This window comes from Limanda limanda, chromosome 21 (assembly GCF_963576545.1).
Source record: "Limanda limanda chromosome 21, fLimLim1.1, whole genome shotgun sequence".
Lineage (NCBI taxonomy): Eukaryota > Metazoa > Chordata > Actinopteri > Pleuronectiformes > Pleuronectidae > Limanda > Limanda limanda.
Genome location: NC_083656.1, coordinates 13,503,010 through 13,528,272, shown reverse-complemented (window position 1 = coordinate 13,528,272; position 25,263 = coordinate 13,503,010). Strand labels below are relative to the sequence as shown.

Genomic DNA, 25,263 nt, shown 5'->3' with positions numbered 1-25,263 from the left:
GCCGGAATTGGCACCGCTGCTGCAAAGGGCGCTGCCATATTAAGAGAATTGTGTGTGTGTGTGTGTGTGTGTGTGTGTGTGTGTGTGTGTGTGTGTGTGTGTGTGTGTGTGTGTGTGTGTGTGTGCAACCAGAAGGAAACAGGAGGAGTCTTGTCGATAAGAAAGATGATGCGCACTTAAAAGCTTATAAGTTTAATTCATTCATTCATATTTTCAGTTGTAACATTTTGAGTGTAAATACGTTTATTTTCATATTTCACCTAAAACGTTTAATTGTTATCAAGTTACATTACATATAATATATTAAATGTTAAATGTGAAAACCAGCAAAATATCTGAATCAATGCCTGCACCCCAAAAAAGTATCTATTAACAGTGTTGCTAAGGGTTGCTGGACCTAAGTATGAGTATGGGCGGATCTGTCATCTCTGGGACAAATGACTTGTTTAGCTCCACCTCCATGTTCTTGAGTTACAGCCTTCTCTTCAACGTGTCATTGCAGCTGCTTACCACTGGAGGGCAGCAGAGTGAGGGTTTCGCCTCAGCAGGGCCAACGCGGATGAGGATTTCACACACGATCACTCACGGTGATCCTTGTTAGAACGCAAAGGCATAACTGTAACAGTGATAAATAAAGTAACATTAAACGTCTTGCAATTATCTGTAATTTTTCTCCGTGAAAACAGCTGCAACAGTTGTGAGCATGCACCAGAGGCAAGAAATGGCTTTTATCCCTAAACTCCCACTATATCAGTCATGTATTGACGACAAGGGAAAAGAGAAGTGGGTGGCAGTAACGTACCTAGACGATGGTTATCATATGCCAATAAACTGAATATAGAAGAAGAAGAAGAGGAAGACGAAGTAGTGGTGAGAGGCCTGTGCCTGTCTGTCACTTAATGTATTTAAAGGACATTTAAAGAATGAGCAGTGGGTGCAATCACTTACCACACCCGACCTGTATCAAACCGCAGCTGACAGAGAGGTTAAGCAGTGTAACCAAAAGAGATATTTCAGCAGTAACGTAAAGTTAACACACACACACACACACACAGAGAGACACATAAAATTGAGGAGGAATTCACTTGAAATGTCAGGAGTGCTTGCAGGCAATAGACTCGAGGGGGGGAAAGTGTAGGCAAGTGTGACTGTGACCTCTGACCTGTACGAACGCGCTCACATGGGCTCTCACACACACTGGTGCATGCTGGGGCTGAGACAGCTGTGGGTCTCCTCGACTGGTTTAGGGTGTTTATGGAGGCGCTGAGATTGAGGGCTCGTTGACAGAGCTCTCACTTACACACACACACACACACACACACACACACACACACACACACACACACACACACACACACACACACACACACACACACACTCACACACACACACAAACATATCAGATAAGAGCAGATCAGTTTCAGCGTATAATCTTCCATGTGATGAGGTTGACAGTGGCCTGTGGCAGTGAACTATATACATTTATCTTTATTTGGGAATCAAACCCTGCCCAGGGTACTGTATATCACACTGCCTCATACTACAGGAACGTGAAACAAGAGAGTGTTCTTTCATATCAAATCCTTCAGGTTCTTTTCTTGTAAAGAGTCTATACCAGTAAGGAAATACATCCCAAAAATGTATAAATACAGCCACAGCCTTTCTGTGTGACACCACTATCTTTGCTGCCCGCTCCCACCCTCCCCTCCTCAGAAAGGACAGAGGGAGTCCCTGACTTCCCACCCCTCAAACCCATAACCCTCCTCCCCCTCCTGCATCTCGGTACAAATCCCTCACTTGCAGCTTAAGCTGGCTGGTATTCATCCGTCCCCGATCCAGTTGCACAGCAGCAACCAGATTTAAGTCAAAAATGTATTGAGTCAGGTTTGTCCCTTAGTTACGGAGCAAACAGATGAGAAATAGAGCGGCCAGGAAACTTGGGGCATGGAAACGGCTCGATCGCAGTGCATTTAACAACCATCTCATCTGTGCAGTTAATCTCGCAGGATGAGGAGGATCAACTTTCCTCCAGACTCTAACACGCCACCAGCAGTAGATCGTTGCTGGTGTCCCCTTAAAGCTGCATCGTGAAAGCACTTATATTATTGAAAATGTCTTTTCCTGACATTTGCAGCATTATAATTTTTTGGCCAAATTAATTAGCGTAAATTCGCAATATTCAAAAACCCTCAAATAATTTATGCTAAATATCAAATGTGATGTTTTATGGATGATTTCTTAGCCATATTTCTCTTGTGTCTGCGTGTGTCAGCTAGGCTAACTATTTCCCAGATTTCCACTGTTTACTGTCTTCATGCTAAGCTGTTTTGGTTAGCAGTTAAGTAGATGAAACTGTGTTTTCAGCTACTGATTGAGAGCCAAAAGTTAGTAGCTAATACGTCTATGTTTTTTCCATAAAGATGGACTTGCACTTCCTGGATCGGAACGCTGCCATGGACGACATGACTGCTCACCAAGAGTGAAGCCAAAGTGTTTTGAGGGCCACCTGGTGGCTAGCTGCAGTATTGGTCATAAACCCAGCCTCCTCCATGTAAGCAGATTGGACATGGATCAAACTGAAAAGTCAAAATACACATCATTTTATAAATAATAGGTTTATCACACTGGTGTTTGGTTTTAATTAGTTATTTGATGCATTAAAATCAGGGTGAATCATCATAATTGGCAGCCGAGATGGACTTGTGGAAACGTCGTCCATCTTTATGTACAGTCTATGAACCCAGTGAATATATTTTTCTCTCTGGGACATATTGCTCAAGTGTCAGAGTGATCAAATTACAGTTGAAGTATCATGAGGGAGAAATTTCTGATTTCTCAAGTTCTGTCTTGATAGTTTTAGTGCAGAAATCCAGTCCTGAGCAGAGCAGGAAGAACAGTGACAATCACACAGGAACACATGGGTGCACTGACACAATGAGTGCAACCATGTGTTTACGCTTCGCGGGTCCCAAGAAGGAAGAGTGAGTACAAACTCTTGGCAAAGACCATGGGTAGGTGGTGGGTGGAGCTTAAGGTGTGTGCTGGACAGGGTGTCTTGGCTGAATTTGAGAGCGTCACTGGCATGTCCACACCACAGCCGGGCAGATAGAAATAGAAGAAGCAGTAACTGGAGAGAGGAGGAGCAGCCATCTTCCTCTGGCTTCATGCATGAACAGGGTCTGTCTTCTCCCTCTGTTTGTCTGTGTGTGTGTTTGTGTCTGTTGGCCTGAGAAGCCAAACGTGTCAGACATTACAGAGGGACTTAAAGGTTTAGTTCAGCATGCGGCAGGACATTAAGTCGAATCTGGCAATAATGATTTGTCCGAATTAAAATGGCTGCCATTGTAAAGCGTCTAAACTCAGCGTGACTGCCTGAAATCTGACACGCGCTGCTCTAGACATATCGTACATTATCCTGTCAACGCAGGAAAGGTTAAAGGTCAATGCAGGAACATCCGACACAATAAGGGTGTTCTCATATATGGCCCATTCAAAGACATGTTTGTGAAGATCTAGCTGTTTGAGAACATTTCTCATCCTCGCATTATGAACACAACGTTCCAAAAGACAATGATTTGATATAGAAGACAACTTGGATTAGGCAAATGCCAACATCTTTGACATAAGTGCAGAAGACCAAATCGGAAGAAAAGAAAAGAAAAGTATGAGGACAATGGACTGCTTTTGGAAATGAATGAACCTGTCAAATGATGAAGAGGACAAATGTTTAATTTTAAGGTTTATGGCCGAGTCTATGTGCACAAAAGACAGCGGTAAATTGAGAGGCTGTTCAATGTGAAGGAATGATGAAACTTTGCTGGATACAGACGATTTTCTACAATGAAACGTGTGTGACCCAACTCTAGATCCCATCAATATTTATGGTTGTTTATAAATACTCATAAATAATTATGAATTAACGATAAAATCCCATCAAAATGTGTGGATGCGTCTGTCAAAGTCTCATAGATACACAAATGAAACAAGAATGTGTGCAGTGCAAACAGAATACAAAATGCCCTTTAATTTGAGTAAACTGCAACCTACCTCTATCTGTTTGGGTAAAACTTACCTCTGCCGGTTTCTAGGTCATGTGCTGGTTGAGTCGACTGAAGAATGAAATGGGAAAATTTGTATTTCAACCAGGTGATGGTGCAAAGATCCAGATCTAGGTCCAAAGTCCAGAATCGGATATGTTATACTCACAAAATGCAGGATTTATTTTCAGCTTGACCCAATCGCAGCATCAGGCCACTCCCTGGTAAGTTTGCTGACATGGGACAACACTTTTCTCAGGTGCAAGAGACAAAAAAAGTTTTCTTTCTATGTTGATCTGCAGTAATCCTCCCTGTTCAGACTCGCCTAGAGCTGCTCGTGCCTGTTCAGAGAGCAAACTCCCCCAAATCACTACGTGCAAAAAGACCGTCACCTCATCCCTATCCATCTTTCTCTGTGTCTGTCTTTTCCTCCCTGTCTCCATCCCCCTCTTCCTCCTCTCATCCACTGCTCCATCACGCAGGAAGCCTGGTCTTCCTGAAAACAAGCACCAGACCGTGGAAAGGGACGAGGCAGAGTACGTGAGGGGTAACAGAGGATGTTTTTGTCGTTCCTCTGCCTCTCTGGTTGCTGCAGGCCTCACTGCAGTCCATCCTGAGGAAGCCGGGCCCACGTCACTCTGGCCAGGCCTTGGGCCCACACGTGCTGCCTGGTGAGGCCGGTGTGACCCTCTCACTTGTGGGAGCTATAAAAAGGTCTGTGAGCCGAAACAGTGGAAAACACTGCTTATCAAATGACAACAGCAAGCAGGATAAAGTCAGCATGAAATCCAATGGACTGCAATTCAATTACACAAAGGGGACAGATGTGGTGTGGAGAGATAGTGTCAGCAGGCCAAACTGGCCACACTCCGTTTCCTGTGTAATAAGTGGCCAAAGCACCTGCAAGTGTAAGAATTCCTCAGCAGGTGAGTCCCATCGGTGAAAAACGTATGTTACTAGTGGATGTTGACCTTGGCAGTATTTTTTTAATTTTAAAAATGTTAAAAAATAAAAAATGTTTGAAGGGTTTCAAATTTGACATTAAGTGGTCCTGATGTTTGGCATTTACCCCAGGACAGTTAAGTCGTGACTAATGAGCTATCAGTTTCCAAATGTCATGGAGTCCAGGAGAGATTCCTCATGCTCAAAAAGTCAAATGGATTAGCTCTCTGGTTGCCTGTCGCCGTTTTCCTCATATGGAAAGTGATAGCTACACTACAGAGAATATAGGCGTTGTCGTGGGAGTAGGCCTGGTCAAAGGTAAATGGGAAGACTAAGGGATAACCCTTCTACACATGCTAGAGCACCTATCAAAGTACACGTAATCCTCATTATGATGAACTCTGAATAACATAATAAGTGTGTGAGTGTGTTCGCGTGCGATTGGTCATCATATCTATTTAAATGAACACACAAACCTAGCTAGCAACAAACATTTTTTAGTTTTAATGCTCTAAATCAATGACTCACTAGAACAGAAAAATCAATCAATCCAACTTTATTTTTATAGCCCATATTCATGAATCACAAGTTCTCATAGGGCTATTAGGCGCGACATGCTCTGTCCGTTACCCTCAAAAAGTGTGAGGAAAAATTACCAAAAAAAACGTATTTACTGAAGGAAAAAATACGTAGAAACCTCAGAGGGAGCCACATCTGAGGGATCCCTCAAACAAAAGGTCCAGAGAAAACTACACCTAGTCAAAATACACAAAATCCTCATTGTGATGAACACTTCAAAAACTTCAAAGTGTGTGAGTGTGTTTTTCTCCATAAACCGACACAGTATAACATGTTTATCTTTAAACAATAAGCACTCACACACTCATTTGAGAACAAAGGGCTTTACATGCTAAATGTAGCTTGACTGTAAGTGGACACAGCTCCACGGAGCGCAGCCTGAAAGTGACAGAGGCCATAATAACAGGATGTTTACAGCCTGCGGAAACACGGCCAGGGACGACCGCCGGCAGGCCACCACTGTGGATGGGGACTTTAGTGAAAAAAGGATACGTGGGCCAGCCAGGGTCACTTCAGATGCACCAAATATAACCTCACTGGCTGCAATGGTGTGTACAGACAGACGCAACCTGACAGAGGTCAATTTAAGTAGAGTTAAATACACAATAACCTCTGACCTGGATGAACGACTCTTTAAAAGTTGTGTAATGTCAAGGCACTCTGTCCCTTCACACACACACACACACACACACACAGACAGACACAAACACAATGGCTCGAGTGGTCAGCTGCAGGTGACAGCAGACAGAAGGACGCTGGTGGTTTCTGACACCGGGGGGGCGGGTGAAGCCTATTAACCGTCACTAGTTGTATCTCTCTGACCATCAGTGACCGTATATCACACCAGGCTGCAGCATCCACCACATCCCACTCTGCACCATCATGGCCATAACCGACTTCCTGGCAGCTTCAGACATCACTTCGGCCATTTATGCTTGTAAAGGTGAGGAGATGATTGTGTTTTTCCTATAAATGATGTATTTGGTTGCCCTCTGACATGTATTCCTCTTGCACCAGGATTTGGGGCCTTTGTTGCCACATTTCATTGGATCCAATCAAGTTTTGTCTGTGCTTTCACTTCCAGCAAAGGATTCTTTTAGCTCGAAGATGTTTTTCAAAACAGTGGGTTTATCCAAGAAAACTCCAGCTGATATCGAGAAGGTCTTCAAGATTTTGGACCAGGACAAAAGTGGCTTCATAGAACAGGATGAGTTACAGTTGAGTTTTATATAAATATCCTGTATTTGAATATGCACACGTCTTGTTCAGTCTCTTGTGTCACGTTGTAGTTTCCTGGTAAAGGGAAAGGACAAGACTTTCTGCATTGTGTGTCTGTGTGAGATGCATTTTTTTGTTGTTGATGTTCTCTCACTGTGGTGTCGCCAGACTGTTCCTGCAGAATTTCGCCAAAGGAGCGAGGCACCTGACCGTAGCCGAGACCAGAGCCTTTCTCCAGGAGGGAGACTCCGATGGAGACGGGAAGATCGGCTGGGAAGGTACGCAGGTCCGATGGGCACTTGACTGCAGGTGTTGCATTGTGTTCTCTTTGTCAGGAGAAGGAAAAAGGAGCCGACAGCGTGTCCTACAGGCTGAGAGGTAGATTAGGTCAAAGAATGAGACACATTCGTCATGATGCTTGACATTTAAAGTTTGAAGCACTTCTCAAATGTATGCTCTGAGCTGAATTAACTCATCAGATAAGTATTCACTCCCAATTTTTATTTTAAAAACGATCCTTTATTTCACTCAGTGGTATGTTCTACTGATTTTATTAAAAACTTTTATTTTATTACAAAGGTAGGAATTGGGGGAAACTTAAACAACACAGATTAGAGATTAGAGTCTTCTTATAAATGTACCTGTTGAGGGGGAATCGAAAGCCGTACCTTCATCTCCTATCAACACTCTCATCCTTATGCTAGCTTTTCACTTTGTTGCCTGGCAACTGAAGTGGAGGTACAACAATGGCCTCCTACAGTGTCACTGCCAGTCACACACCTCAGTATGTTTGTGATTGTATATTGATGCAGGAAGTTGGTTATACCTAACTAGTGTGTAAAAAAAGACAAATGTCTCAAATCCAGTTTTTATTTTTTCTGTTGCAGAGTTTTCAGCACTGGTCAAGTCTTCATAAAGCCTGCACCATCTCTTCAGTGATTATGGTGATGATCTCAGGATGGAGCTTTTTTTTTCCATCATCACATGGACTCATCCAGGGATCCTATGTTTTTAGAGCCATACAATCAAATATGTCATAGATTAAATGAAAAACAATGTAATAAAGTGACTGAACCTTTAAAACTCAAATGAAACCTTGCCTCTCTGCTATGTGTCTTACCCTGCCAGTAGAGTTTACCAATAAACAATAAATTCTCACCATTGAATATTAATCTGTGTCTTTCTTCTTAATCCAAGCAAAAGCATCTTCTAAACATCTCGTGTTAAAACCACTACTACTACTACTACTACTACTACTACTACTACTGCTAAAAATAATAATGATAACAATAATAAATGTATTAATATAATGACGTTATGTTGAGCACTTGAGTGGGAGAGGTCCAGCTGTTCCAGGCACTGTGGTCTCTCCAGGAGCAATAAGTAACATAGCAACCACAAACAACTTAATGAAGTGTTTGTCATTCTGGCGACCTTGCTTACCTCACTAAGGTGTGAACTATGTGTTTACACTCAGACAACATGCACACAACATTTATCCCACTTTATTCAAATACCTGAATAGAATAAAAATAAAAGTTACAAGACAATTTCATGATTTATACACCGTACAACTTTAAATTGAGAGTCGGGACCCAGATATATAATTAGACAAGCTCACAGTGGATCTAAATCTCTTTCATCACATTATAGGTTTCAATCAACTTCATAAATCAAATGTTTTTGCGTCACATTTTCCCACAGTCAAGTTGTTTAACCTGCTCTAGTAGTGAATGACATCAGTACAGTATTCGCTGGATCAATGTACCAGTTTTTTTGGCACCGGGGGTCCTGACCACCGAGCTGGCTAGGAATTAGTCCCGGTGTGATTGCGGTTAGCACAGACAGAGTTTTGGATCAGCCTGGCACAGACTTTTGGATCATGTCCAGCTCTGGCAGACAGGGATTGGGGTCGATAGGAGGACCAGGTGTCTGGGCAGAGCGTCAGCACTGCAGGCCCGGCCTGGGGAGGCGATGTACTTCCAGTGACCCAGCAGTGGAGCTGTGGGACGGGATAGAGTTTCCGGGGCCGGAACATTTACAGGACTTCTGTCTGTGAGGCACATTTATCTGCAATAAATTCTCTCAGATGGTCAGAGACTGCTCTGTTGGCCCGGGGCAGAGGGACAGGGGGAATATGGGTCATTTCTATTTCTGCTGCAGCACGAAGGAAGAAACTTCTTCTCTCAGGTGGAGGGTTAGAGACAAGTCGTTAATTCCCCGGCATAAACTGGCTCACAGAGGAAAAATCTTATAGCTTAGAATGTACTTTTTCTTAGGTGATGGTATAGCTGAGTTTATCTTTCTTAATATCCTATAAATGTTTTACAAATGTGTATTTTAGGAATAAAGCTCAGAATATGATGGGCGAGCGATTTCCTTACTCTCTCCAGTTACAGACCATCATAGCCGGGCTCAATTGGTTTCATCCCCGCTGTGAGATATTTGTAATTTAAGCCTGATATTGAAGAAGGGCAGAAATAGTTATGGTATCTGTGGTCATTCGAGGTGAGAGACCTCATTTGACCACAGCAAATGTTAAAGGCTAAAGATCATTTTTTCACCACTTTAAATAAGATTTGACGTGAAGAACATGAAACAAAAAATGCCAGAACTTTTTCTCTCTGACTGGGGGGGAGAACACACATGAAAACATTGAGGTGAAGGAAGTGAAAAATGTGATTTATTTATTGGTCGGTTAATTTAGAACAATTGTTTGTGAAGTTGATGAAGCTTGGCTTTAGCAAAATGGTGTGCCCAGTCAAAATAAAATATTTCTCACATCCATTATCACTTCAACTCTGGTCTAACTCCCTTAACTGTGCAATAATCATTCTGTCTGTGCAATACAATGGTTCAGCTGCAATCCATTCACTTTACACATTCTCACACTGCACATATTTTTCTTGTTTTTACATATTAGTTTTTATTCCAGTCATATTTTTTCTATATTTATTATATTTCCTTACAATTAAGTATTGCATGTTACTTATTATCCCTCACCGATGCCTACGTTGACTCTTGCTGCTGTAACATTGGAGGATCATCTCAATACTGCCGCCTGATGTATAACAGGCACATAACAGCCTGCGAAGAATCAGACATGGGCATGGGAAGACCCCTGAACCAGTTACTCATTTGATTCAATTGTTCAGAGTAATGTGAGAACTTGTGTATTATAACGCAACCAGACGGTGCCACACTGAGGTGTTGAGATGAAGATGTAACATAATCAACTTTCGGTGTTTCCTAAAATAGCATCTCCAACGGCTCCAGCACCATAAAGAGAAATAATCTGATAGGGTTTCAGAAGTCCCGCAAAGTAAAATAAAAATATATAGAATAAAATGAAATCTGACAGTAGTTCCTCAGCTGCATGTAAGTACAAGATCATTAGGAATTCAACCACTCAAATCCTTCCCCTCCATGCAGATTTGTGTTTTATTTGATATCACTATTATATTATACTATTCCAGTGTTGGAAATAAGTGTCTTACAGTCTCATGTTCACCAATGCTGCAATGAAGTTGAGTCAAATATAACAAATAGACAAAAACACAACACATCGTTATCGCCCATGAGAATCAATCACAACAACTAGATTTTTCTGACAGTGGAATGTCTGCAAAGTTATTTCACACATTTTATGCATGCCAATTATGCACAGGCTCATTTTCACCAAACTGCACGGTATAGGGCACGAGTGTGTCATTACTCCTAAGTGGTGATTATGCTGTAGTAGCTTTGCCATAGGATCCATATGCAGAAAAACGTACGCTGTGTTTTATTCATAATTTCTTTATTCGGAAGTGTCATGGCAGAAAAGACTCATTTTGTAAGTTTAAATCGAATGAAACATGACAATATATTTTAGCTGTCATCACAGGAATCATAGTAAAAGGGACATTTATAATGCTAGAAACAATGTGACAGTGTTTAATCCTCTCCCTGTGGAAACCAAATTCACAGTGACGAGGCAAAAGAGTCACAAGAGTTATTGCTGCACAAACCTGACCCTTAATAAAATAATCTCCCGTAATAAATTACAAACCAGCTTAGCCTGTGTGACCATTTGTATTCACAGCCAAACACAATGTCAAAGTTTATCTCATTCACTCTGTGGGGCTCTGCAGAGTTTAGCAGATCAGAATGACTCGGCCCACAGAGTACATTTCACCCAAATCAGCAGCGTATATTATTAGCCCAATGCAATATCAAGCTCTTTCGCATAGGCCTACTCTTGGCCTACCATTTAAGCATCTTCATTTATGTAGATATAAATAGAACAGCTCTGTCTACTGGACACATTTTTTGAGCAACTGCTTTCACTGCTTCGCACACAGTGTCCATTACATAGCCTATGCATCATATTTCGGGCTGGGGATGGTATATAAGCTGGAGCGAGAGGCAGAAGGGTCCACTGCAGTGAGCCGATTCATCTCAAGCAACTTTCACTCTAACCTTAGAGCCAACCCCCCCGAAGGTGAGTTTCACTGAGGAGCTGCAAACCTTTAGCCAGGACCGAGTGGTTCAGGGCTTTAACTTCATGCGACGGGATACAAGCGAGGAAAGGGCCCACAGAGGGACAGATTCTGACCGGCACAGGCTCAGGGCTTTGGACTCACTGAGGATCCAAATGGAGAAAAAAAATCTATTTGCCAAAAAAACCACAGCAGCAAAGGATATTTGGTCTTTTGCCTCGGAAGGCTTGGTTTCGGGAGAGAAAAAAATCGGACTACTTTTTCTGGTCATTTGTGCCTTGGAATACTCAAAGGGAGGAACTATGAGATGAATTGCATGGCATAGTGATGATTACACTTTACACTGTGTCTAATGTGCAGTGAGGAAGAGAAGATAAGAGAAATGCAAAGTAGAAATGTATCATCCTGTGTGATTTGCTGCAGCTGAACTGATGACATGTCCTCTGCTCTCTCCTCCCTCAGTTAAACATGTCTCTGGCAGCCGGTCTCGTCGCAGCTAACATCACTGCAGCCCTCGCAGCTTGCTCTGGTAAGTCTTGTTTTATTAGTTAGGAAATACTAGGCGATAGCTACACATGCAACAGAAGTCATACACTTAAACAAATCTGCCCAGCAGCAGAAAAGTACCTGAATTCTTAATTGACCATTTTGGGGTCCGTAAAGACAGTAGAGGAATGATTTGCTGCAGACTTGAAACGGTAATGCTGTATCCCCGGAAAACAGAAAGAACATAATCACAATCATCCATGCACAATTCCTGATTCAATAAGTCGTACATTTATGTAATTTCCCACTAGTTAGTATTGCCATTGAGTGACTACTTACAGGACAGGGCCTCTTCAGGGGCCTTGTAGAAGAGAGGCAATGAAGCTGCAGAGTACATTTCTCTTTGCATGTGATTCATCTTGGATGTCTGATACGATCTTCTCTCTCCCCCCTCTCTCTCTCACTCTCTCTCTCTCCCTTTCTCTATCCCTCTCTCCCTCTCTCTCTCTGTTCTCTCTGTTCTCTCATCTCAGCTGAAGGCTCTTTCGACCACAAGGTCTTCTTCGCAAAGGTCGGCCTGTCCGCCAAGTCTGCTGATGACATCAAGAAAGCCTTCGCGGTCATTGACCAGGACAAGAGCGACTTCATTGAGGAGGACGAGCTGAAGTAAGCACCTCCTCTTCGATTTCAAATCAAGCTCCTTAGGGGGAAAAGGGGATCATCTTACTCAGTGAATTCAGAATGATGCCAGTCAGAGCAATGCAGGGCCACAGGGTGTTCTCCTCAGGGAGTAACTCTACGCCTGCTCTCTCCTTGTGCTCTCTCCAAGCCAATCAGAAGGAGCAGAGCATGAATCTTGGAGCCAAATCAAGTGCATATCATATTTGAGAAGATTTAAAAAAAATAAGGATCCTGTGACTGATCATTTAGAAAAATGCAAAGATGATAAAAAAAAACTCAACCTCTTTAGAACCAGTAATTACCATGCAAAACAAATGCAACTTTTATCAAGTTAAATCTGTTCAAACGCATTGATCCTAACCTACTTCTCTCCTATCACCCTCTCCAGGCTGTTCCTGCAGAACTTCTCCGCAGGCGCCAGAGCTCTGAGCGACGCTGAGACCAAGAAGTTCCTCGCAGCCGGTGACTCTGATGGTGATGGCAAGATTGGAGTTGATGGTGAGTTGTTTTTTTCCTCTGAATTGTTTTTCTTTCAAATTAGCTCTATCTGGAACACCCTCAAACTCACATCCCTCTCTCTCTCTCTGTCTCCCCCTGCAGAGTTCGCCGCAATGGTCAAGCAGTGAATAACCTAAACGACATCTTACTTCATTACTCTAAAGGAACAACTTGAGCCAAGACATGATCCTCCTCTATTCAACTCTTCCCTCTCACTCTCTCTCTCAACTCTCCATACCACTTTTATACACACGACCTTTCACCCCCGCCCTCCCCACATCTTACTCTCTCTGACTGTTGCTGTCCTGGATGAATGTACCGGACGAGGTGTATAGCGAGGTTCTCTCTCTTTCTGTCTTTCTCTTTCTCTCTCTCTCTCACTCTCTCTCTCACTCACTTCTGTCGTCGTTTTACTATGTTAGTTTTGCCAACTGTGAGTCTGTGATGATGCACTTTTATGGGAAACGGACGGACGATGAGACAACAATAAAGGTTCTTTTTCAATAACGCAAGTCTGTCTGTGGTCTTTGATGCTCAAACTAAAGAAAGCTTTTATCCAATGGCTCCTGAACAATGCATCTCTTTACCTGGTTGTTGAATAGCACAGAATTTTATTTTAAAACACATCAGGTAACGGCAAGGCTACATGAGCCCGAGACTCTAAAATGCAATTGATGCTCCCAGGACCTCTCTGATCCTCAATCTGGCTAACCTCTGGGAAATATACTTTAATTCAATCTCTAACCTTTAAAAAAAAATCATCATAGTCATTTTTGATAGACCTCCTCTCTTCCCAATGGGGGCCCTGGCCGCTAATCAACTTTGTGGCAAGCCCTCCTCTAAATGATGAGTCACTGTAACATGCAAACTAAAATCTGGATTCTAGTCAATTGTTCCATGAGGGCCTGTTTGGTCTTGTTGGAGATGTGCGCTCTACTGAGTGTCATTCTAGGGTTAATTATGAATTTTACATTCCATTTGTAAAACTCTTTGGCTATTTTTCCTAGCCTTTGAAAATGTTCACTTTGACCAAATGATGTAATGCTAGTCGACATACTGTATGTTTTAATCCGTTCATCCAGCCCCCCTGCCACACCTTACATTGAGTCACAAGAGCCACAAGGTGGCGCCTTCCACCTGCCAACCGTATACAGTCTATGCTGTCAACACCTTACAAGGATTTGACATACCTGATGGTTTGACAACGCAAATATGGAGGGTTAAATCTAGAACAGGTTTTATTTTCTGAACTTCAGATGAGTTGATTCGGTTCAAGTAGATGTGAGACGACTCAAAAACATCGTCTGTCACAAAGTGTTAAATCAGAGGTTCCCCTGAAGAGTAGTGACATGTGACAGTGTTCCCTTGGTTCTCGTTACACGTCTGTCTCTCTGCTAATGCCATTAGTGCTGACTTGATTGCCAGAGACGCTGCTGTGTCAGGTGGTTTGAGAGGTTTCCCTCTACAACAAACCCATCAGATCAGAGTGGACAGTTGCCATGGTGACCAGGTGAACAACCTCCACCCTGCCCTGGCCTTCACTGTAGAGAGAGTCAGGTGTGTCTCAGCATTTCCAGATGAAACCCTGCATGACATCAAATACTTTGCAAACATTTTTTTTATTTTTATTTTACAGAATGAACAATGCAGACAAGATGTATGCAGTTGTAAGTGACAAGACATATCCATCGATCAATCCATGCATCCATCCATCCATCCATCATCTATCTATCTGTCTATCTATCTATTTATCTATCTATCTATCTATCTATCTATCTATCTATCTATCTATCTATCTATCTATCTATCTATCTATCTATCTATCTATCTATCTATCTATCTATCTATCTATCTATCTATCTATCTATCTATCTATCTATCTATCTATCTATCTATCTATCTATCTATCTATCTATCTATCTATCTATCTATCTATCTATCTATCTATCTATCTATCTATCTATCTATCTATCTATCTATCTATCTATCTATCTATCTATCTATCTATCTATCTATCTATCTATCTATCTATCTATCTATCTAGCTAGCTAGCTAGCTAGCTATCTAGCTATTTATCTATCTAGCTATCTAAAATCTAAAATTATCAAGCCTCCTTACATTGCTTTGTCATAATGTTTTGAAAACTACTTCTTAGAAATCATTTCCAATTTAAATGTAGATGCTTGACTTTTTTCTGTACAGTATTTGACTTTGTTTGAACTTCCATTTCTTCTTCACAAAAAAGACACAGACACATTTCTTACTCCCTGTCGTTGTTCAAACTACTTCTGCACATGTTTTCCTTAGCCTAAGTCAAATGTACACAATCGCTCTCTTTCGATCTTTTCAGCAGGCGTATGTGTAAATAAAAAGCAGTTGGACAGTGAGGTATTATTTTTTTTGTTGAGGCCTTATTCTTACTGCCAGTGCTTGAAGTCACTCTTTCACAATATCCCTGGTGAGTCGTGAGCACCGGCTGCTCGCTGTGGTCGTGAATTTGGGAGATTACTCACTAAAACCAAAGAGTTATAGGATGGAAGGGTTGATTAAATTTGAGATGTCTATAAGCTCTCACATGCACCTGCAAGGGCCGGAGGGAGTGAAGACGGGGAACGGATGATTGGACAAAACAGTTATGACTGCAAGGATAACAGACAGGCGGGGGGTGCATATACAAACAGATATAAACAGTCAAGGTGAACTGGGCAGGTGAGGATACTGAGAAGGAGGGGGCAGGCTGCAAGGGAAAATTTGATCCTCACTCAGGTTGGAAATTCAAGCATCTGTCGACGCATCCAGCTCAGTGTGCGGTATATAAGAGCGGCGCAGCTTTTCAGCGGCCACCACAAAGCCTTATCATCCTCCTGCTGCTGCTTTGGACCCGGACGGACAGGACGCCGAGCCAACAGCGGTGAGTCCCACAGCTGCACAGGGGTCAGGCAGTGGAGCCAGATGGAACTATCTATGTAGTTTTAGAAATGGTGACATTTCATCTGAAATCATTTGTCAAACTATTGGCAGAACATTTTTATTTCTACCAAACAAACAAATCAAATTCAAATTAGAGGACTTTTTGAGCAGATAGAAACTGCTCTCAAGCCGATAGGTCAATAATGTGTTTATAATGTGTCACTATAATAGTCACTAATTTAAACTAATCCTATATAAACTAAAAAACAGTCCTATAAAAGGATTTTTTTAAATGTCATGAAAAATGCAAGATAATATTTTATCTCATCAAGCTTTAAGGGAATGTCCTAAAACTAAAGGAGGCCTAAAAGTTGATCTGTAGTACTCAGCAGACTTTTAAGGACTGTTCTTAAATTTCTAAAAAGTTAAATTTTATTTTATTTTTTACAATAATTTGAGAACAATGGAGAATGTTTTTTGTATTTATCTTGCTGTTAAAATATTAAATTGCAATTCACTGGGGAGGCGGTATTTGCACTAGTTTTGTTTATCGGAGAGTTCAAAAAAATAATGACACTAAAAACGCTCTTCATAAGATCAAATCTAGCACCAGCGCCAACTTCTCTACAATCCCTAATTACCAATTACATCTTGCACAGCCCGACCAGGCCAATCAAGAGTTTACGGTAATTAAGAGGCTGCCTGGGGAAATTGGATCAGGAGCACAATGAGTCAAGAGTGGATCACAACATCATAGCATGATTAGTTAGATTCAAGATTCCCAGATTCAAGATGTGTAGTGTCACACTGTTTATTCAGCCAAAGTAAAAATCATTCACAGGAAAGCATTAGCAAAAAGGAGTTTGTAGTAATAAAGAAAATGAAGATATAAAAATGTATTTCGTATTTATTTTCCAAAAGAATAAGAACATTGGAATACTTTGTACCGGAATACATAAGATATAATGTGTGGATAGCAGTAGAGGCTGCATGGTGAATGGTTTTTTCCTGACATCTCGAGCAAATTTAATAATTACAAACAATACCTAGTTTTTATGGGCTCATAATAACTGAACAAATGCTAAATCAACATTAATCCAGTGTGGTATGACAACTGGAGTGAGTTTTTTGTGTGTGTATCTGTGTGTGTGAAAGAGAGAGAGAGATACAGAGAGAGAGAGAGATTGAGAGAGAGAGAGAGAGAGAGAGAGAGAGAGAGAGAGAGAGAGAGAGAGAGAGAGAGAGAGAGAGAGAGAGAGAGAGAGAGAGAGAGAGAGAGAGAGAGAGAGAGAGAGAGAGAGAGAGAGAGAGAAAAAAATACTAAGCTTTTCTTTTGCCCTACAGGACCAACATGTCGCTCACCTCCATCCTTTCAGCTGATGCCATTGAAAGTGCTGTCAAGGACTGCCAAGGTTGCGGTTTAACACACACAGACACAGACACACTCAAATCGTCTCAACAGATTTGATTTGAACTTTAGGATAATACTTTAAGGGGATCAAAAACTGTAACTTCACTGGTGCATAATTTTGCTAAAATGCACAATAATCCTGATCTGCAGCTGATAAAAGAAACTGCTCTCTGTTGCATTCACTGACTCTGCTATTGAAAAAATGCATAATCACCTCTCCAGCCTGAACTGAACAGTGATGAAATATGAATTTGAAAAGACATGTGTCTGCTGGCCTTAAGAGATAAATAAAACAATAAAAAAACTGAGGTGAAAAATGTCCCACCTGAAGCCATGTGACACTTTGATCTCCACCTCTCCCAAACCCGACAAAGCTCCTCGGGCAGATTTTAACCAAATTCTTGTCTGCGTTCTGTGTTTGTTGTGTGTTTATGTTACGTGTTTCCAGCTGCGGACTCATTCTCCTACAAGAAGTTCTTCCAGCTGTGTGGCCTGACCTCGAAGACGCCCCAGGAGGTCAAAGATGTCTTCCAGATCCTCGACGAGGACAAGAGCGGCTTCATTGAGGAGTCCGAGCTCAAGTGTGTGACACGACCCTGACACATCCCCGTTCCTCAGCTCCTCTTCAGGCATACACAGTATACACAGTGATGCTGATACTGTCATTAATTCATACGTGCAGTCACCGAACATCCAACGAAACCCTGATCGCTTATTCTTGCCAAAAAAACGGCTTTGAAAGTAATCTTGAAACCCCAATTTTCATATGAGCTACAAGGTTAAGTCTAAGGTTTGTGTGCTTGTGTGTGTCTGGCAGAAGGAAAGAGAGATTTAGTATAGTAATACACAGTCGCATTATTGGGATGGCAGCAGCCGTCTCGTAATAATCCACTCTGGGCAGTTTTTGTGTTATGTAATTCACCTTGGGGGGGGGGGGGGGGGGGGTAAGAGGGTTTAAATGCATCTCTGCATATGTCAGTAAGAAGTCCACTCAAAAAGTACAGGGAGTAAATGTCGTCTTCATCTGTGTGTGTGTGTGTGTGTGTGTGTGTGTGTCTGTGTGTGTGTGTGTGTGTGTGTGTGTGTGTGTGTGTGTGTGTGTGTGTGTGTGTGTGTGTGTGTGTGTGTGTGTGTGTGTGTGTGTGTGTGTGTGTGTGTGTGTGTGTGTCTGTGTGTGTGTCTTTAGGTACTTCCTGCAGCGGTTCTTCCCGGGGGCGCGAACACTGACCGAGGCAGAAACCAAGAGCTTCATTTCAGCTGCTGATGATGACAGTGACGGCAGAATTGGAGCAGAGGGTCAGTATCTGATTTCTCGAATTGTATTTTTTTAAACTGTCAGTCGAGGCAGAAATTATCTCAGTGGTTGGATTAAATCTCGGTGGCTCAGGGCGCAATTTACATAATTTTAAACCTGCTGGGAAAACGCTTTGTTGCCATTATTAAGTTTTTATTCAGACTCTGATTATAGGAATTTGTATCATGCAGTTAAGACTTTTTGACCAAACCAGAATTTCCCTTAGTCAAGCACATATCTCCCCTCAAGGTCCAGCATTTCTCATATGAAACCATCTCATATGAAATTTAAATTCACTAGATCTGGATTTTTATTAGGATCTGCACCAAATTGCACGCCCTTATAAATATCAGTCTATTTAACACTTCTGATTCTTATTTCATCAAGATCCATCAATTTTCCCCTAAGAAATCAGTGAAAATGTTGCAAGGAAGGAGAACACAAATTGTGAATTCGCCCCTTTGTACATATGCAGGCCAAAATTGAATAAAAATGAAACGATAACCTTCATGGTAGAGGTAATAATCAAGCCATTTTAATTTAGACACTTTTTTTTTTATAGCCCTGTTTCTTCAGGTTGGTCAGAATAGGAAACATATGCGTGAAGTCATGACCTCCATGCTTGTCCCAGATTTGCCCATCATCTACTTACAAAGCAATATCTGGGCTCAGCTGCCTTACATAAAAGGATCATTGTTTTGGACGATCCCAAAAAAAAGATTATTTGTCTGTGTTTGTTTATTTTTCACTCTTAGCCCAGTTAAAGGTTAATCAAAGGTCCCAGTGTCAACTGCACATGTATATACTTTGCATGAGGTTTTTGTTTAGGGGACGAATTAAGGCCTTTCTCAACATGGTTTGTTCTTTTCTAGAATTCCAGACGATGGTCCTGTCCTGAGTTTTGCAGACGAAAGGAGCTCAATTATGTAACTGTTTAAAAAATGTACCATTTAAACACAAGAGGCTTTATATTAGTTTCTCCACTGTGTTGGTCCATGTGTTCTTGTCTGTGCACATCCCATCCTTGACAATGAATGAGATAAATAAACACGTGGAAACATACATCTTTATGCCTATCTCTTGTTATTTCTTTGTCATAGCAATGAAAGTAAGCAATTGGCTTTGTGTGTGTGTAGAGGAGGGGGGGGGGGGGCAAAGAGAGATTGCCACTACATGACATTAACAAATCGAACTGATATAGTAGGGATGATAGAGAAAAGAGAGAAATGGAAGGACAGCCCTATAGAGAATGAGGGAGAGAAAAAGAGCATGACAGACACCATAAAGCTGAGAGGGTTGGAGTAGCTCATGGAGAAAACGACAGATACAGAGGGCAAGGAAAACTTATTTTCATTCCGGTTGCCATCAGGGGAACTCTTTTGTCCGTGCACACGGAAGCCGTAAAGGCACGTGGATTCAGGTTGGCCCCAGTTACTGAGGACATGCAGCTCCACAATTTTGTAGCCCTCACTGGTTGTGTTCTAGAACCGGGGAAATGGGTGAAAAGAGGAGAATAGAGAGTGACCAAGAAGACAGTTTAAGAGTACAGTTAAGATGTAAACATTATTGTATTCTGACATTAAAAACTTCACACAGTTTTCAGCTTTGACCTCACTTTCATCCATGGTAGAGCCACATACTAGTCCTCGTCTAACAGGAAGTAGTATGGGTCTTGTTCTGTCTTCCTGTAAATGTCAAAGTGTCTTTGTCTATTTGGATTTGATGGATTGAACTTACAGTCAGCTCGAATGTCTGTGTGGTCTCTCCAAACTCTTCAAAGGTAAAAGTCCCCAGCTGAGTTCCTCTATCTGAAGAGTTTTTCATCCCCTGAACGAGAGGAATAACAGGGTCAGCGTGGTGACGACTTAGAATACAACTTTTTCTACCCCAATGTTTAAAAGTGACAGGACCTCTGGGAGAACTCACATAAATCTCAAAGTCTTTGGGCGCGGCGTCAATGCAGCCGGCGGTCGAGTTGTAGCTCGGGACGTGGTCCAGCGTCACATGGGTTATCTTTGTACGCTGAGAGAGAGCGATGGCCAGAGTTCCCTGGGCTCTGGACAACCCCCAACATTTCCCTGCGTGCAGCTTTGAATAACCCTGGGGAGGAAGGAGATGCTGTCAGGACAAATGAAACTGAAAAAAAATCTTTATCTTTTAACTGGATTATGATTTGAAACCTTGAAAGGAAGAAGACACTGAATAACAGAGAGCACAGATGTCTTTAGAGTCAAGGCAAAAAGAGGATGACGAAAGATTATTTTAAGGTTACCTACAAAGTCAAGCAAAAACAGGTTTGAGGCATTTTCAAATTGGTAACTAAAACAAAAACCCCAAAAAACCACAGTGTTTGTCAGTAGAAACTCTATGTTAAAAACATTTTAGTTTATTATAATTTTGTGCCTTATTGTGATCTTTCTTTTATCATCTGTCTGAATGTTAATGTAGTATTGTGTTTTTGAGTCTGTTTCAAAGTCCCAAATGTGGACTAGGTGTTTCTACTCAACCACAACTACAATGTGCATGTCCGGAAAATGTTAATGAAATAAAAAATATATACTCTAAACAACAGGGATATAGTTTGAGAATCTAAATGGCTTAGAATCTAAACTGAAGTTCCAGACACACATGCACAGTGAGCAGGTGATCTGCAGCTGAGACCTACCTGCACAGCTGCATGATGCGTGATGTCGGATTGAGGAGGGAACATGATACCTGTCATCAATGGAGCAAACAGGAGGTACTTTAGAACTCTGCATGTCCGAGAGGACGACAAGTTCTCTCCTAAATGTGAAAACTTGCAGGATGACATGCTAACTTGAATCTTACAATGTCACTTACATGATAGAATAAGGATGAAGAGGAGGCCCAGAACACCACCGTTCATTTGCTGCAAGAAAAAAAGTCAATTTGTATCAAAGCCGTATGTGTGTGAACGCGTAGCAATGTGAACAAAGGCTGCCTAAATCAACTTAATAATGACAGTTAAATAAGCACAAAGTCATTATCTGACTAACACAAAGACAAACTTAAACATATCCATCGACTACATACCTAAAGCTGCCAGATGAATCACTTTTGACGTAACTGTGTCAGCGAACGTTGATACTGAGTCTGCAAAAAAAAAGATTGATCACTTGATAGTCATGCTGGACACACTAAAACACATTCAATTATGTGGACATTTTTATTGTCTCTGTGGTTAATTCAGATTCTTCCCTTAGTGTTCATTGTTGTATCTGTTGGGCTTCTCTAACCCAGGATACATTGGTGAGAGGAAAATTATCCAAATTCACAACAATTTTGTGTTATAATACTCTTTCACATGATGTAAGATGGAATTAGGAAGCTAGACAGATAACAAATGGAGGAAGGTACATAATATCTCTACTAGCTTTACATAGACTTGTCCAACAACAGGGTAGCTTCACCCAATATGAACAATAATGGCCTCTGTGACTGGGAGATTTTAATATTCCTTTTTACAAGGACAGCTCAGATTTGGTGATTACATTTTTGTATCGCTCATCAGCCTGGTTTCCCTAATGATGCATCCGGTATGAAGACATCATCTGTCCACCCAAATTTCCCTCACACATCGATACACTTTAGTACTCACCAATCAGACCATAGACGGCACCGCTGATTCCGCTTCTGTACTCAGAACTGGGATCAAAGTTGGTGGCAGCCGTGGGTTTTCTGTAGTAACCCCCGGACAGGTTCCCTGATTTATATTCAAGATGAAAAGCTTGAGAAACAGAGAGAAATGTATCAAATTGTGTTAATTATGTCATGCAATTATCTTTGCTTTTGTTTTAACTGGAAGACATCTCAATATTGCTCTGAAGCAAGGGGAAGTTCTAATTTATGTAACCATAAAACTGGCCTGCAGTGACAGGGGGCTGGTAGTTGGCTGAACTGCGTACTTGACGGGTTTTGCGACGGAGAATATGTTTCTCACGCTACCGGGGTCTGAAAAAAAATGAAAACATCTTTCCATGCTGAGCTGCTGAAATACTTTTCTTGATCAAACGGGAATGGAATACCAATATATCAAAAGAATGTTATTTCTCTTCTTTGTTCAGTTTATCGGTGGGTGGCAACCAACGTCAAGGTGCATTACTCTATGGCATTACTTAAATATCAAAGGAATGTTGTCACTGCTACTTCAAAGGATGTGTAATAATGTGGCAAAGCCTAGATTTAAGGCCGGATTGAAGGCAGGATCCTTAGTAGCAAACTCTTTAAAAACCCTAGTTCCACTGAGATTGTCCATCTTGTTGATAGCACTGCAGGCTCACTACAATTAACATTAGACTCCATAGCGCCTATAAAAAAGAACATGTTAATTCGAGAAAGCTTCAGGACGACTAGAAAGGAATCGGCGCTCAAACGAACTTGTTGAAAATCTATTATGCTTAAAATATAGTCTTAAGCAGAGGTTTAAAGTAACAAATTACATTAACTCACGTTACTGTAATTGAGTAGTTTTTTTCGTGTACTTTGTAATTTTTTGAGTAGTTTTTGAAATTGGTAATTTTTTGAGTAGTTTTTGAAATTGGTAATTTTACTTTTACTTAAGTAGATTTTAACCGAAGTATTGTACTTCGCTACATTGAAAATGACATCCGTTACTGAGTAAAAAAAAACATAGTTCAGGGCGCAAGGCAATTCTAACTGCAGTGGTAGATGCTGCATAGAGTGGATGACGTTCCCTAACGTGCACATTTAACATATGAAAACTGATTGTAAAGGTCACTTCGCGAAAAACATGCGCGACATGCACAACACTGCACTGGGATCCACTGCGGAGGGGCTGCAGAGCCGCGGGTTGCCGACCCCTGGCTACGGCGAAAGAGCGATTTGTTTACTGCTCCGCCGCTAAAGAGATGCGGACGTCAAAACATTAGTTCGGCTATAATGTTAGATCCGCCTCACATTTCCTCCTCCCGGACACGCGCCCCACCTGTTATGCCTCTGCGCCCCCTCCCCCTGAAAAAAAAAAGTTGAAAAACGGAATTGCAACTTTCAGTGCAACGTTCATATTCATTATTTGTCATTAAGTTGCATTCAGTTCAACGTTCTCATACATAAAGATGAACGTGGTCAATGAACGCGTTCTTTTGAACTCGTTCATTCACAACACTGCCTGAAACTCAATAGCCAGTGTTGGGGAGTAACGGAATACATGTAACGGCGTTACGTATTTAGAATACAAATTATGAGTAACTGTATTCCGTTACAGTTACAAATTAAATAGATGGTATTCAGAATACAGTTACATTGTTGAAATCAGTGGATTACATGACGGTACTTCTCTGTTTCACGAGTTTAATCACTGTCTCGTAAATCCACCGGAGGCAAAGCCCCCAGGAAGCAGCTGGAGACCAGGGCTGCCGTAAGAGCGCCCGGACCCCGGCGGCGTGAAGAAGCCTCACCGCGACCGGCTCGGGACCGTTACAGGCCCCGGGACCGTGGCTCTGAGAGAGTTCCGTCGCTACCAGAAATCTACGGAGCTGCTGATCCGCAAGCTGCCCTTCCAGCGCCTGGTGAGAGAAGACCGACCTGCGCTCCCAGAGCTCCGCTGTCATGGCTCTGCAGGAGGACAGCGAGGCACGCCGGGTTCACACCGGACGCTGAAGCGCCGCTAAAATAATATCACCCGTTGACCCAGAAGTATAAAAGCATATGGTCACTTGTTGCTCCAACATTAACTGCAACAGCGTCCCAATTTAATGTCATCCATCTTCAAGAACTTCTCCGCTGTTTGCTCCGTTCAATGTCGGGTGTCGAGGGTAAATTACGTGTTCTCCGCCCCCCCCCCCCTCTCTTTTTATCTTTATGACTGCATGTGTGTCTGTATGGAGGGGGGCATTTAATAATGTGATCGGTCAAATTGGTAAATTTAAAACTCCAGGACAACAGAAGGGGAATACAAACTATGGAATGCATGCTTTATCATTTATATCATATAAAATATGTCATCAATATCGTTTAAAATCATTTTTCAGTGTGTTTCCTGGAGCGATACGCTCGGGTCAAGCGCAAAAAATAGACCCGACGCCGAAACGATCGCTGCAAGGCGCGAGGCAGCCTTGGCGCAGGGGGGGTTCAGCCTCCGGTGGGACCGGCACAGAGGTGGGAGTGGATGGGAGCCGGACATCCAGCGGGCCCGCAGCATCGGTGGAGAGAGAGTTTAAACTGCTGCTGCTCCCCTGACTATAACAACGCCGCAATCATACACTTAAAAAATGCAATACAAACCGGAAGTATTCCAAGTATTCAGAATACGTTACTCAGATTAGTTAATGTAATGGAATACGTTACAGATTACATTTTTGTGCATGTATTCTGTATTCTGTAACGGAATACGTTTTGAAAGTATCCTTCCCAACACTGTCAATAGCCTACTGGCCTACCTGCCTCGGCCGCCTGCTGTTCACTGCAAAGTGAACCCGGATGAGCTGTACTCACCTTGAAAATCAGCTGCTGCTCAAACTCAACAAGAAGTTTGTAGACTAGTGCTCGAAAGATGGACCAAAGTTTAACCAAAAGTTTAAATATACAGTGGGAAAGCGGCACATTAACTTTTTATTTTAGCTGTCATGTGGTTCATGTAAATAAATGTTTAATGTTTGACATGTTTAATGTCATTGCACTTAAATTTGTAAAGATCTCCTTTAATTAAAAATAACTGTTTTTGGATTGGATTTATGAGCCCTTGTC

At 41.8% G+C, this 25,263-nt stretch overlaps 3 protein-coding genes and 1 pseudogene across 3 annotated transcripts; all 4 read left to right on the top strand.

The window, feature by feature from the left end:
* Positions 1 to 6,440: 6,440 nt before the first annotated feature.
* LOC133027819 (parvalbumin, thymic-like) lies at positions 6,441 to 7,706 on the top strand. The gene is made up of 4 exons (XM_061094962.1): positions 6,441 to 6,501; positions 6,643 to 6,775; positions 6,945 to 7,054; positions 7,664 to 7,706. Exons 1-4 carry the CDS (start codon positions 6,441 to 6,443, stop codon positions 7,690 to 7,692), a joined length of 333 nt encoding a protein of 110 aa, XP_060950945.1. The 3' UTR covers positions 7,693 to 7,706.
* A 4,019-nt stretch (positions 7,707 to 11,725) lies between these two features.
* pvalb3 (parvalbumin 3) lies at positions 11,726 to 13,050 on the top strand. Its single transcript, XM_061094946.1, has 4 exons — positions 11,726 to 11,786; positions 12,277 to 12,409; positions 12,813 to 12,922; positions 13,025 to 13,050. The coding sequence occupies exons 1-4, from the start codon at positions 11,726 to 11,728 to the stop codon at positions 13,048 to 13,050; spliced, it is 330 nt and encodes a 109-aa protein (XP_060950929.1).
* Positions 13,051 to 17,183: 4,133 nt separating this feature from the next.
* On the top strand, positions 17,184 to 19,435 carry pvalb9 (parvalbumin 9). The gene is made up of 4 exons (XM_061094975.1): positions 17,184 to 17,244; positions 17,692 to 17,824; positions 18,430 to 18,539; positions 19,410 to 19,435. Exons 1-4 carry the CDS (start codon positions 17,184 to 17,186, stop codon positions 19,433 to 19,435), a joined length of 330 nt encoding a protein of 109 aa, XP_060950958.1.
* A 4,437-nt stretch (positions 19,436 to 23,872) lies between these two features.
* On the top strand, positions 23,873 to 24,147 carry LOC133028385 (uncharacterized; annotated as a pseudogene).
* Positions 24,148 to 25,263: the final 1,116 nt, after the last annotated feature.